The sequence below is a fragment of the Coenobita brevimanus genome, chromosome 55 (genome assembly GCF_032717465.1).
Source record: "Coenobita brevimanus isolate Jiangsu-jjx chromosome 55, ASM3271746v2, whole genome shotgun sequence".
Classification (NCBI taxonomy): Eukaryota; Metazoa; Arthropoda; class Malacostraca; order Decapoda; family Coenobitidae; genus Coenobita; species Coenobita brevimanus.
In genome coordinates this window covers 34242059-34256413 of record NC_137008.1, presented here as the reverse complement: position 1 = coordinate 34256413, position 14355 = coordinate 34242059, and the positions used below count along the sequence as shown (strand labels likewise).

At 42.0% G+C, this 14355-nt stretch overlaps 1 protein-coding gene across 1 annotated transcript in view; it reads left to right on the top strand.

Moving 5' to 3' along the window:
- The window catches only part of HUWE1 (HECT, UBA and WWE domain containing E3 ubiquitin protein ligase 1), a 1134422-nt gene that overhangs the window by 104840 nt on the left and 1015227 nt on the right, over positions 1–14355 (top strand). Inside the window, exons 12-13 of the mRNA XM_080273518.1 lie at positions 7007–7606; positions 7738–8007. Of these exons, the coding sequence (XP_080129644.1) occupies positions 7007–7606; positions 7738–8007 (870 nt within the window). The remainder of the gene's footprint in view (positions 1–7006; positions 7607–7737; positions 8008–14355) is intronic.

Below are 14355 nucleotides of genomic sequence, written 5' to 3'. Positions count from 1 at the left end.
CCTGTGCTATCTTCTTGTTCAGGAGCTCCTGGTAGCATTCGATTGCCTTCTTGATGTTTCGCACCTGGACACTTCTCATTGCGTTTGAATCGTACTCATGAATGTCAGGGGTAGTACTGTAGTAGAGGTCTTGGGTGGAGCCATGGTGGCACTGTGTAATATGTCAGGGGTAATAGTAGAGGTCTTGGGTGGAGCCATAGTGCTGCTGTGTAATATGTCAGGGGTAGTAGTAGGGGTCTTGGGTGGAGCCATGGTGCTGCTGTGTAATATGTCAGGGGTAATAGTAGAGGTCTTGGGTGGAGCCATAGTGCTGCTGTGTAATATGTCAGGGGTAGTAGTAGGGGTCTTGGGTGGAGCCATGGTGCTGCTGTGTAATATGTCAGGGGTAGTAGTAGGGGTCTTGGGTGGAGCCATAGTGCTGCTGTGTAATATGTCAGGGGTAGTAGTAGGGGTCTTGGGTGGAGCCATGGTGCTGCTGTGTAATATGTCAGGGGTAGTAGTAGGGGTCTTGGGTGGAGCCATGGTGCTGCTGTGTAATATGTCAGGGGTAGTAGTAGGGGTCTTGGGTGGAGCCATGGTGCTGCTGTGTAATATGTCAGGGGTAGTAGTAGGGGTCTTGGGTGGAGCCATGGTGCTGCTGTGTAATATGTCAGGGGTAGTAGTAGGGGTCTTGGGTGGAGCCATGGTGCTGCTGTGTAATATGTCAGGGGTAGTAGTAGGGGTCTTGGGTGGAGCCATGGTGCTGCTGTGTAATATGTCAGGGGTAGTAGTAGGGGTCTTGGGTGGAGCCATGGTGCTGCTGTGTACAGTAAAACCTCAGTTTGATGGCATTCATTCTAACGACAACCCCAAACTAACGGCACATATCTCCCAAGGAATATTTATGCAAAAAAAATTTAAAATTCCCCCCAAATGGGTAAAAATTAGAAAGAAATTCAAATGTGGCAGGCGCCCCGTGCATCTCGGTCGTCTGTTTGCAGTTTCCCACCAACTGGGTATGTTTATGCTCACCCAGTTCTCCTCCCGCCTAGCCTGACCCCAAAGTGAAAAAAATTAGCATGTAAGGTTAGATCTAAGAACTAGTTTTATAGACTTCATAACTTTGTGAACTTATTTACGTAGTGCCATCTATTCTACTCCAACCTGCCAACTAGCTTACCTGGATTACAGTAGAGTCACAATTTAAAACCAAACGAAACAACGATCTTACAATAACACGAGCATTTAATTTCTCCCAAACTCAATTGCACGAGAGAAAGTGTGGGAAATGGGTGTTTTGGTACTGGATTTCCAGATACAACTCATGTGTTATGCTTTTGTCAGTCACTGTTTGGTTTCCTCGACCCAACTGGACCCACGTGACCCCCATACCACCAGCCACAGCCAGCTGCCTACCTCAGCGTTGTGTGAACGGTCGCTGTGATGAGAAGTTTATTTGCTTATTTCCTTGCTCCTTGTTTTCTCTTAGAACTGAGCATGTGGTTCCAAACCAACTTAGTTATGCCTAAGGACCCTGAAAGTGCTATGAACACAAGAAAAGCTTTTATTGTAAATGAAAATGTAAAATTGTTGGACGAAGTGGCATGTAGCGTTGCAGCTTAAATACAAATGATCGGACAGATACAGTGAGTTGGGATGTTTACGATGTGGATAGTTTTCTTTGTTGGAAAAAAAAAAGTTAATGATGGAGCAGAAAAATTCATGTATTCGCCTTTAGTGCAACGGCTGTGAAAAAAAGAAAAAAAAGGCTTTGTGCACGATCTTCATGTTATAAACTGATGATCTTTGGTCTGGTAAATTTGGATCTTACGATACGTGAAGACACTACGTGTTGACAGAAACAGTTAGGCGAGATAATTATGTGAGTTCAGTTTGTGTGAATTACACTGTCATACAAATTATACTGTTTGGCTGACGTTTATTTTTCATGATTTCTGCATTCGTGTGTATCTGAGAAGTGAGATACGCAATGACCCCATGGTGACATCTTCTTTATATTTTTTTTTTTTTCCGTTATTGTTGATGACTAGCGGCTTTCAATTTTTTTATTTTTTTATTTTTTTTAATAAACCGAAAGTGATTCGTGATGAAATATGCGTGATGCTGACTGGTCATTATTCATGTGTTGTTTAGGTCAAGTTTATGCTTGATTTTTAATGAGGATTGTCAAGAGGCTTAGTGGCAATCCTTGGTGATTAAAATTTTTATGGGGAGTATTAGGGGGCAAAACTAATTAGTTAGGTTAGGTTAGACTGCAGTAGGTATGCAATGATGTGTCCAGTCAGTGAGGTCGTATGTAAACACACTGTCTTCAGTGTCTTAAGGCAGACGTATTTCTAATAATCTATCTTTAGATATATTTTTAATGAAAAATAAGAGGCTCCTAGAACCTAACCCTCTATTTTACATGTAATTATATGTCACGTTTTAGTGTGAAATTGATTTTGCATGTGGTTCTGTATAACCTATCTTGTGTTGTATGAAGACTCAACTGTACTGTACTTACCTGGATTACCGTACAGTACTTTACTACAACACCACACGTACCTGCTTTCTTTTGTTCTAAATATAAATTTTTTTTTATTGATTTTGTATGTCTGCACATGTTTAAATGCTTAAAAATGTGTTGAGATGTGTTAGCGTGAGTTCCGGGGGTATCGATAGGTGTAAGCCCCAATCTAACGGAATTTCATTTTTTTCGGCATACCCAGGGCCCCCTAGGGTGCTGTTAATTCGAGGTTTTGCTGCAATATGTCAGGGGTAGTAATAGGGGTCTTGGGTGGAGCCATGGTATTTCACGTGGTCAAGTAGAAATACAGATGGATGAAGAGGCATCCGATCAGCAGGGCAGAGCGCGGGAGACTGAGGCAGGTCAGCAGTCTGTTTGGTGGCGTGCAGTTTGAATTGTCGAAATGGTGGGGATAACCACATCAAACAACAAAAGAGGATATGTCGAAGCAACAATGGTCGAATGACAATTTGTCAAAAAGCGAAGGTTTCCTGTATGTGAGTTTCATGGAGGCCAGTTTCTACATATATATATAGATATATATATAATCTCTGCAGAAATTTGTCTTAAAAACCTGTTTGGCACTTTATGACAAGAGTGTTTGAATGGCACATGTTGGCACACTATGACAAGAGTGTTTGAATGGCACTTGTTGGCACTTTATCACAAGATTGTTTATCACATGTTGCTATATTAAGTCAGATTGCAGAGTTGTCAAAATCATCAACTTCACTTCTATTGATTATGATTACTCGTTATGCAAACTAAAGTACCTTAATGTAACTGAATATATCTACAGTTTATCACTCCCTCAATGCCTTATCAGAGCCAAGCGTACAGTTGACCAACCTTAACCTTAGCATTGCTTCTGAAATTACCTTGTTGGGTGACTAACGTCTGAAAAGTAGAATGGTTATTGCTTTATGCCGGGACTGATGATACTCGTCTAGAGTGTGAGCTGTTTGCAGAATTTTTAATCTCAAGAAGCTGGTAAAGGTACCAACCAGAATACCACATAATCCCGACCATAGTTCCTGTCTCTTCGATGTATTGCTTACAAATAACCCAGATCAGTACACGAATGAGGTGCTATCTCCACTTGGATTCTCTGATCACACACTAATCAAACCCTCATTTCGTCGGTTGTCCCAGACATTCCCATTCGGATAAAGTCATTGTAATCAGGTGCCACTTTGGTAGGGCAGACTGGAATGGATTTAGAAATTTTCTTGGTGATTCTCCATGGCAGTCTTTTTTTTTTCCATCCATCCAGTGTCCAATCCAATGTTGGCCCATTGGGAACTTAGGAGCCCGGGGCTAGGCAAGTTGGTCCTGACATTTAAGATGAGATTGACCAGCCTCACTTATCCCTGAGTGGCATTATGTGAGTAATAAATCCCAACTACCCCTTGGATATAAACCTACACAGGCTTAATCCGATTGGAGCACCATAATTCCCCACTAAACACCAGGTACCAAAATTTTGTTACCACCCAGTGTAGTAAATGGTTTCCTGGTGTACTGGAAACCATTTGGCATGTCACTTATTCTAGAGTCACCCATAGGCAGAAGGAAGAGGAAAGAAATGAAGGAAAGAAAGACAGAAGAGGAAGAAAGGAAGAGAGGAAAGTGCAGACATCCAAAGCAGCACTACATTGAGTGAGTGGATGGTGACACTGGCATCAGTTTCTTCTCAGTCCCACGTTAATGACTTAATAGTAGTTGGTATGGCATTGTTCATACCCTGTCAGCAATTTACTATAAACATCAGATCCCCCAAAATGGTTCGACAGTAGTTGGCTTTGAGCAGTGACCCAGAAGTCTTTAGCATATGTCCTGTACTTAGAGTAAAAAACTATCAGATCCCTCAAATACTTAAAAGTTGCTAGAAACCACACAATAGCACAGCAATAAATCTTGCCAAATGAGACTTTCTTCACAACCAAACATCCAGACAGCAGTGTTAATTAATCCTAATGTCCATAGTATATTCTGGTCACCTGTCAGTTCTTTCAGTAGTAACTTAACAAGTCTTCACCCATAACCTCACTAATACCTTCACATGGAAACACACTAAATGACCCACTTGGAAAAGCTAGCATTCTTGCCAGTACGTTTGCCAGAGACTCCACCTTAGAGGAAGTCCATCAGAACATTCCTGTATTGGAACTTGACTCCCAAAATTGCCACATTAAAGTTACAGACTATGTACATAAAATCTACCCTAGACAGTTTACCAGCCAACAAAGCTCCAGGTCCAGATGGAATTCCTTGAGTCATTTTGGAAAAGTGTTCCCCAGACCTTGCTTCAGTTCTGTCTAAATTCTTGAGACTATGCATGTGTACTTTTTCATGCCCTGATTCTTGGAAAGAAGACAACATCCACCCAGTTCCAAAGAAAGGAGGTTCATCTTATCCTTCTGATTTCAGACCAATAGCAGTCACATCCTCCTTTTGGGAAGTTTTTGAATTTGTCATTAAACCCTAACTGCCGGGTGTCGGTAGGGACCGCACTTGTTTTCCCAGCACAATTTGAAGTGGTCGCCACTTTATCTCGTCACCTAAAGCTAGGGAGGGACTCCCACCAGCCGAGCCAACCATACCTCATTCGTCTTTGTGTCAGATGATGTTTTCTTAACCATTCTCTTCCGATTCTGTTCCCACCTCACATAGATTTTTGCCTCATCCACCCCTGCCAAGCCTCTTTCCAAGGTTGCTAGGATAGGACTCTGTGATAGCGACATAGGGCGTGCCTTGAACACTGCTGTGTCTAGTTTATCTAGTAAAGGCAAATTTATCACGTTTTGAGCGAAGCCAAAATCGGGGCCATGCACTAACAGACAATTATAGCTTACCTCTCATGCCAAAAATTACTCTTCTTCTTCATGTCATTACTCATCGATGCGATGACGTACAGACTTGGGGATACTTTCATTTGCAAGAAGAGGAGTTGGTGAGTAATATGGTCTTTAATTTGCTTCCCTAACTGCTGTAGAGTTTTATATATTAAGGTTTGAAAACAGGCTATTTTCAGAAAAATTTATCGTAGCGAGAGAACAACAGTGCTATAAATAGCCCGCTGTGGAGGGGTTAATGAGCACGTTGTTTAAATATCTTGAATCCAACATCTTGACAAACAGTATAGCTTTTGCCATGAAAGATCCATTGTTATTATACTCAGTCTCTTTACTCGTATCATCCATCAGTCAGTTAACCAACATGGAGAAACCAGTCCAATAGCCCTTGATATTTCTAAAGCCTTTGACAGTGTCTAGCACCATTCCCTGTTAACCAAGCTCCCTTTCTATGCCCTATCATCTTTTGTCCCAGTGATTTCCTCATGTCTCAGCAACAGAAAGATAAGATTAAAGGTAGATGATATATATTATAATATCCACTCAGTCATTGTCGGCGTGCCACAAGGATCAGTCCTGACTCTAACCTGGTTCCTTATTCATAAAAAGGATCTCTAGTCTGTCGCCCACCATTCCATTCACTCAGATAATACTTCACAATTCCTTCACACATACACACCCATTCACAAAGTTTGACATCTGTAACTCCCAACTCACCACACCAGTCTCCGTAAATCAAAAATTATCCAAGATCACAGAGTTAGGACAAAATAACTTGTCTTATTTAATGCTAGAAAAACCAAGTGTATCCAGTTTACCAATAGACAGGCATTACCTGATTCCTGTATTACCTTCAGTGCAACCAGTATTCCTATCGCTGAAATTCACAGTGTTTTGCTTCATACCCTCAGTTGGAGCATTCATGTTAGACCACTTGTTAAAACTGCCTCAAAGAAACTTGGATTATTTTACGGAATCCATAATGTCTTCACTAACAAGCAGTTAGCTATAATTTTCAAGAGACGTGTGCTTTCTGCTCAAATATTGCCTTCCCCTGTGGAGAGGTTGAACTAAAACAATCAGGCACAATTCAGAACAAAGCACTAAGAATTATCAATAACCCAGCAATTATAAATGAACTACCCCCTCAACCCCACCCCCCCCTGCCCCCTTCAAGTAAGACGTAATGTTGCCTTCCTTGCATTATTTTACAAATACATTTATGGCAAATGCACAGATGAAATTGTTTTCATTGTGCCACCTTTCCACACCTTTGCCCATGCTACATGGACATCTGGTAGTGCTCATGACTTGGCTGTCACATTCAGATTTTGTCCCTCTGCCTATTGTAATTCATTTATTCCTAAAACTGCTTCTTTTTGGAACTCATTTCCCCAGATTAGTTTCCTCCCACACTTCAACCTACAGCAGTGCAAGTCCCCCTCGTACTGATATTTTATGATCAGAGGACACTTGTAATCTGGTGTATGGAATGTTTTATTTAGTTTTTCCTTTCTACACATTAAAATATATATATATGTATGTGTATATTTATATCAATTAATTTGATGTGAATGCTTAATATGTGTAAGCTTGTGATGCATTAAGGTACTGGTAAGTTAAGTGAAATTTATTTCTTCAGGTGGAGGTAGATGAATGCAGGAAGGAGCAACCATTTGTGATATGTCTACCAGCACCCCTAGCAGAATCCGACAGTGCCAGTACTTCTGCTGAGGCGAGCCAAGCAGCACCCCCAGCAGAGGAGCCCCTGGACACTGGGGACAGTTCAGAAGTGCCTGATACCGATACACATTCTCCTATGGACACCACCCCTGCTCAGGCTAGCAGTGAAGGAGAATCCTCCTCTGCTCCTTTCATCTCAAGGCCTAGCACCTCATCTGTGATAGACACGCCGCCTCCTGCCCAACCAGATTATAGTGAAGCCAAGACAGGCCTTTCATGTCTCCCCCAAAGAGCTGCTCTCATCAAGTCCATGTTGAATTTCATGAAGAAGGCCATTCAAGAACCAAATTTCAGTGACAGTATGCGACACTTGATGGAGGGATCCCTGCCATCATCTTTGAAGCACATAATCAGCAATGCGGAGTACTATGGAGCCTCTCTCTTCCTCCTGGCAACAGATGTTGTCACAGTGTATGTGTTTGGGGAGCCGTCCTTACTGTCGTCATTGCAGGATAACGGACTCACTGATGTAGTGCTTCATGCCCTCCTTGTTAAAGATGTACGTATGAGCAATTAGTGTGTATTGTCTTCATTGAAATTATAGCAGTGAAGTTATTTACTGAATAATACAGTAGATTTTTTAATGAAGTATCTTGATTGAAAGATTAATATTACTTATTTGTGTTAAAGGTACCTGCAACGAGAGAAGTTTTGGGTTCTCTGCCAAATGTATTCAGCGCATTGTGCTTGAACTCACGTGGCCTGGCGGCGTTTGTGGCGTGCAAGCCATTTGAGCGCTTGTTTAAGGTTTTGCTGTCACCAGACTACCTGCCTGCTATGAGGCGGCGGCGCTCCTCTGATCCAATGGGTGACACTGCCTCCAACCTGGGAAATGCAATGGACGAACTCATGAGGCACCAGCCCAGCCTCAAGGCTCAGGCCATGAAAGCTATTGTCAAGGTAGTCATTTGAAGTTTGGAAGTTTTTTGTCTTTGCTATTAACATTCTTTTGTGAGTAATTTGAACTGAGGAAGGTGTATTTCAAGTGAATTACAATTCATTTTTAACTTACATATTGCTGATTGATCCCTTTAAAAAAAACTATCCCATACAGGAAAGTTACTACTTTTAACCCTTTTATGGTTGTCCTGCATGTTTGACTCATATGATCTACTTACCCCCCTCACGGTTTTCATACTCATTTATATGCTTATGAACCATTGGATGAAAAAACACAAGAAAGAAAAGGCATATGATCTGCTTTCATATGCATTATAGGCACGTATGTCTGACAGTGGTGTGCCTAACTGTAAACGTGTGTCTTGCTGGTGCAAGTTGCGTGTGACATTATTTACTATTTTTGGCTAATATATTACAATAACTCTCCATTTGTGGTAGGTGGGGGTGCTCACCATCCACTTACTCGTTGTAGTGCTGCTCTCGGGTGTCTGCCCTTTCCTCTCCTCCATCCCTCGTTCTTTCCATCCCCTTCTGTTTTCCTCTCCTTCATTTTTTCCTTGTCCTTCTGCCTACTGGTAACTTTACACTCCCTCTTATGTCTTTCTTTCCTTCATTCTTTCCTCTTCCATCTGCCTGTGGGTGAGTCTACACTGAGTGACAAGCCAAATGGTTTCCTATACACTAGGAAACCATTTACTATGCTGGGTGGTAACCATATAATCAGATTTTGGTGCCTGGTGGTTTAGTGGGTAATTTTTGCACTCCAGTTGGATTGAGCTGGTGAAGGTTTATATCCAAGGGATGGTTGGGGTTGATTGCTCATATAATGCCACTCAGGGATGAGTGAGGCTGGTCACTCTCATCTTCAATGTCAGGACCAACTGCCTAGCCCCAGGCTCCTATTCTCTTTATGGGGCAGTGTAGGATTGGAACTCTCCATTTGGTAGGGACCAGAAAATACTACTGTAGCAAATTTTCATGTGCTGTATACATTATATCTTGAGAAATTTGATAACATAATGCAGAATAAGTCAAACAGAAAAGGGATTGTATTTGATGTAATGACTTTTGAACCACCACATGGTGGTGGTCAGAATTAAAGTCCAAGTAAAATGGAGAAATAGAAGAAGGGAAGGACAGGAGGAAGTAGTACATACAAGGAGATTGGGAAAGTTAGGCAGAGTATAAGAGGGAAGTGGAGGAGCGGTTAGGTTAATATAGCTTGGAGCAGATGGGGGACATGGAAGATGTGTGCAAGATATTCACAGAAGAAATCTGTGCAGCATGTGAGGTGGTGTATGGGATGAAGAGATGACGAAATGGGGTGCAGGGAACAGCATTGTGGACTGAAGAGGTGAGAGAGGCTGTGGGATAAAAGAAGAAAGCATATAGTGAGTGGATGAGAAACAGGGATGTGGAAGAATTTGAGAGATGGAAAAGAGAGTTACAGTATATGTAGAGAGGAAGAGAGAGGTGAAAAGATTAGTAAGAGAGAGTAAGAAGAGAGTAGATGAGGAACTTGGAAGGAACTTCAGTGTAAAGTGGAGGGAATGTAAGAAAATATTCTGGAAAGAGGTAAAGAAAGTTAGACAGGGTGCCAAAGAAGTTTGCAGGGGAGTGAAAGGTAAAAATGTTAGATTACTAGTGAAGAAGGGAGCAAAAATAAGCAGATGGAGAGAACACTTTAAGGAATTGTTGAACAAACAGGATGGAAGTAATGCGATTATAAGTGGCTGGGAGAAGGAGGGAGATGAGAAGACAGGAAGATATCAGTAGGATAGAAGTTGTGGAAGCAATGAAGAAAGTTAAAATGGGGAAAGCCCCAGGAATTGATGGAGTGTGTGGTGACATGCTGAAGCGTAGGGGAGAGTTAGTAGTAGAATGGATGTGGAGGATGTGCAGATTGGCCTGGGAGGAAGGTAGAGTCCCGGAGGATTGGAAGTCAGATAAAATTATTTTCCTGTACAAAGGAAAAAGGGAAAAAGAAGTGTGTAGTAATCATAGGGGCATTTGTCTTCTTAGTATAATGGGAAAAGTATATGGAAGGATACTTACTGACAGAGTTAGGGAAATAACAGAAGAATTAGTTGGAGAACAGGGAGGTTTTAGGAAGGGAAGAGGTTGTGTAGATCAGTTATTCATTCTTAGGTCTTTAGTGGAAAAGTTTCTGGAGAAGGGAAAGAAGTTGTATGCAGCCTTCATGGCTTTGGAGAAAGCATATGACAGGGTGGATAGATAAGGATTGTGGAAAGTAATAAGAATATGTGGAGTAGATGGGAAGTTGTTGAATGCTGTGAAGAGTATGTACGATGGTGCGAAGGCTGCAGTGCGTGTGGATAGTGAACTGATTGAATTCTTCTGTTTGAAGGTTGGATTGAAACAAAGATGTCATGTCTCCATGGTTGTTCAGTCTGTATATGGATGGGGTTATAAAAGAGGTACAAGGTAGGGCAGTGGATGTTGGAGCAGCCCTAGTGAGAGAGGGCAGTGTTTGGAAACTCCCTGTACTGTTGTTTGCAGATGATACTGTGTTGTTAAGTGAAGATGTTGGATAGCTGCAATATTTGGTGGATGAGTTTGGGAGAGTGTGTAAGAAACTGAATCTAAAGGCTAATGTAGGGAAGAGTAAAGTTATGCTCTTCGAGACAAGTGAAGTCAGTGGATGTACAGTGAGGTTGGATGAGGTGGAAATAGAAAATGTGAGTGTGTTTAAGTACTTGGGTAGTGTGATGAATAAGGATGGAAGTTTAGAGGGTGAAATGCTTCAGAGGGTGCAACAGGGAAGAAAGATTGCTGGTTCCATGAAAGTAGTGATAAGGAACAGGGAAGTGAGCATGGAAGTGATAAAGCTACTACATGACAGTATTGTGATACCAGTTCTAATGTATGGAAGTGAAGCTTGGATGTTGCAGGAGGGACACAAGTTAAGGATGAGAGCAATGGAAATGAGTTATTTGAGAGGAGCCTGTGGAGTCACATGGAGAGAGAGAGACTGACAATTGAGGAAGTGAGGGAGCATTGTGGTGTGGATGTAGATTTGATAGGAAGTGTTAGGAGAAACACATTGAGGTGGTTTGGCCATGTGGAGAGGATGAAGAGTGAGAAACTGATGAGGAGACTGTATGTGAGTGAGGTGGAGGGGGGGGAAGGAGGGGGAGGCCAAGGATGAGATGGAGGGATGGAGTGGAGAGGTATATGAGAGAGGGAGGTGTGAGCTGGGAGCAGGGCAGTGAAATGGTGAGGGACAATGCGACATGGAGGCGATTTGTTTGTGGCCACCCCTTGCGGGATTGGGGCGTCTGGCAATAGATAGATAGATATTTTACTTCCTCAAAAAGTTCCAGCTTCATTGTGAATGAATGCAATATAGTATTCACACGCTTATTTCTGCATAAATTTATGAGTTTACTGATTTACAGTCCGAGAACAAAAGAAAGCTACACTTTTTGGCTCTCCAATGCAACAAAAGAATAATTGGTTTCTGTATTGGGCCCATTCTGTAACGAAAAGTATAAATCACACTTCTAGTGTGGGGGAAATATCTGGTTGGGCCAAATCCGGGAGGGGGAGTAGCGGTGCATGGGCCAGGTTTTTGGGAGGGTCAAATAATTTTGCATCATCCCAGATTGATGGGATTGACTGTAAACAGACGCTAAAAGAGGAATACATACATATAGAGTACACTTGCCTATATCATGACATATTGGTCCGGATGTCTTGTTCTTTGTTGAAATTTCACATTATACTAATAAAAGAACAAAAGTTAAAATTTGTCCTAGCTTTCCCAGTCATCACCCCTAATGATTCCCAAAACTTGCTTTAACCTCCTCAAATTTCTCATGAGAGTACCCGACATTGATAAACATATTTAAAACTTTATGTGCCACCTTGGTTACATATTTGTTTGTTACTTTAGAGCTCATAAAATCTTTTATTAAAAATTTTAGATTAATGCACAGCTCATATTTAGGATAATATTGATGTAGTTTTGTATTTGTCTGAACTTTTCTTCCCACTTCCAGCACAATAATCAGGTGGTTGGATGGATGTTTGTTACTGTTCACACACTTCACTCAGTTTTTGACACTACAGCTCAAGTAGGGGGGTAGAGTTTTTTTTCAAGAATACTCCCCCAGTATCCTTGCTTGTCATAAAAGGCGACTAAAAGGGTTGGCGGAGGGTTAGTGCCCCTCCCCGGAAAACAACTAACTAAAAAAACAAACAATAAGCCTCGGACAAGGACTGACCAAACGATGACGACCAAGGACCGGACAAAGGACATGGTTATCGGAACGTGGAATGTAAGGGGAGTGAATGATGAGGTGAAAGAGAGAGAGATTGTTCAGGTGCTTGAGGGTGCGAAAGTGGATGTATGTGGAATAACTGAAACAAAATGTAGAGGAGAAAGTGTGAGAGAATGGGAGTATGGATGGGGTATATGTGCAGGAGTAGGTGAGAATGAGAGGGCAAAGGAAGGAGTATGTATAGTTGTGAGTAAAAGATGGAAGAGGAACATAAGACAGTATGGATCAGTTGGGTCAAGGATTGTGTGGGTAAAGTTGAAAGTTGGAATACAAATGTGGGCGATTGTGTGTGTGTATGCGCCAACGCAAGATCGTGCTAGAAGAGTGAGAGAAGAGTTCTGGATAAATGTAGAAGTATGCATGGAAAAGTTTGGAAGGAATGAGAGAGTGTTTTTGATTGGTGATATGAATGGTAAAGTTGGGAATGTGAAGGTGGAGGGAATAGTTGGTGAGTGGGGTGAGCCTGCTGAGATAGATGAGAATGGCAGTGCGTTAGTGGACATTTGTGCTAGGAGGGGGTTGGTGATAGCCAGTACCCTCTTCAGGCATAAAATGATCCACAGGTATACATGGCGAGTGATGAGGAGGGTGGGTGGTGAACTGAATGAAAGGAAGGCAATGATTGATTATGTGTGTGTGGATGAAAGGATGCAAAGATGTGTAATGGATGCAAGAGTTTATAGAGGTTGGGGGAGTGGACTTTCTGACCACTACTTGGTGGTGGCCAGAATTAGAATTCAAGTGAGATGAAGGAATAGAAGAAGGGAAAGACGAGAGGAAGGAGTAGTTGCAAGGAGAGTGGAAAGGTTACAAGAGGATGAGAAAAAGACAGAGTATTAGAGAGAAGTGGAGGAACGATTGGACAAATATGAATTGGAGCAGATGGGAGATGTCGAAGGTGTGTGTAGGATATTTGCAGAAGAAGTGTATGCAGCGAGTGATGTAGTGTGTGGAAGGAAGAGAAGACGGAGGGGGGTGCAAGGAACAGCGTGGTGGACTGAAGAGGTGAAACAGGCTGTGGCACAAAAGAAGAAAGCATACAATGAATGGATGAGAAATAGGGGCGTGGAAGAAGTTGAGAGGCGGAAGAGAGAGTTATATGTAGAAAGAAAGAGAGAGGTGAAAAGATTAGTAAGAGAGAGTAAGAAGAGAGTGGATGAGGAATTTGGAAGGAATTTGAGTGTAAAGTGGAGGGACTGTAAGAAAATGTTCTGGAAAGAGGTGAAAAGAGTAAGACAGGGTGGAAGTGAAGTTAGCAGGGGTGTGAAAGAAAAAAATGGTAGATTACTAGTGGAGAAGGGAGGAAAAGTGAGCAGATGGAGAGAACACGTTAAGGAATTTTTGAACGTAGAGGATGGAAGTAATGCGAGTATAAGTGGCTGGGGAATGCCTGGGAGAAGGAGGGAGGTGAGAAGACAGAAAGAAATCAGTAGGATAGAAGTTGTGGAAGCAATGAAGAAAGTTAAATTGGGGAAAGCCCCAGGAATTGATGGAGTGTGTGATGAAATGCTGAAGCATGGGGGAGAGATAGTAGTAGAATGGATGTGGAAGATGTGCAGATTTGCCTGGGAGGAAGGTAGAGTCCCGGAGGATTGGAAGTCGGGTATAATTATTCCCTTGTACAAAGGAAAAGGGGAAAAAGAAGTGTGTGGTACTCATAGGGGCATTTGTCTTCTTAGTATAATAGGAAAAGTGTATGGTAGGATACTTATTGACAGAGTTAGAGAAAGAACAGAGAAATTAGTTGGAGAAGAACAGGGAGGCTTTAGGAAGAGAAGAGGTTGTGTAGATGAGATATTCATTCTTAGATCTTTAGTGGAAAAGTTTCTACAGAAGGGAAAGAAGTTTTATGCGGCTTTCATGGATTTGGAGAAAGCATATGACAGAGTGGATAGACAAGGATTGTGGAAAGTGTTAAGAATATATGGAGTAGATGGGAAGTTGTTGAATGCTGTGAAGAGTATGTACGATGGTGCGAAGGCTGCAGTGCGTGTGGATGGTGAACTAAGTGAATTTTTCTCTTTGAAAGTTGGTTTGAAACAGG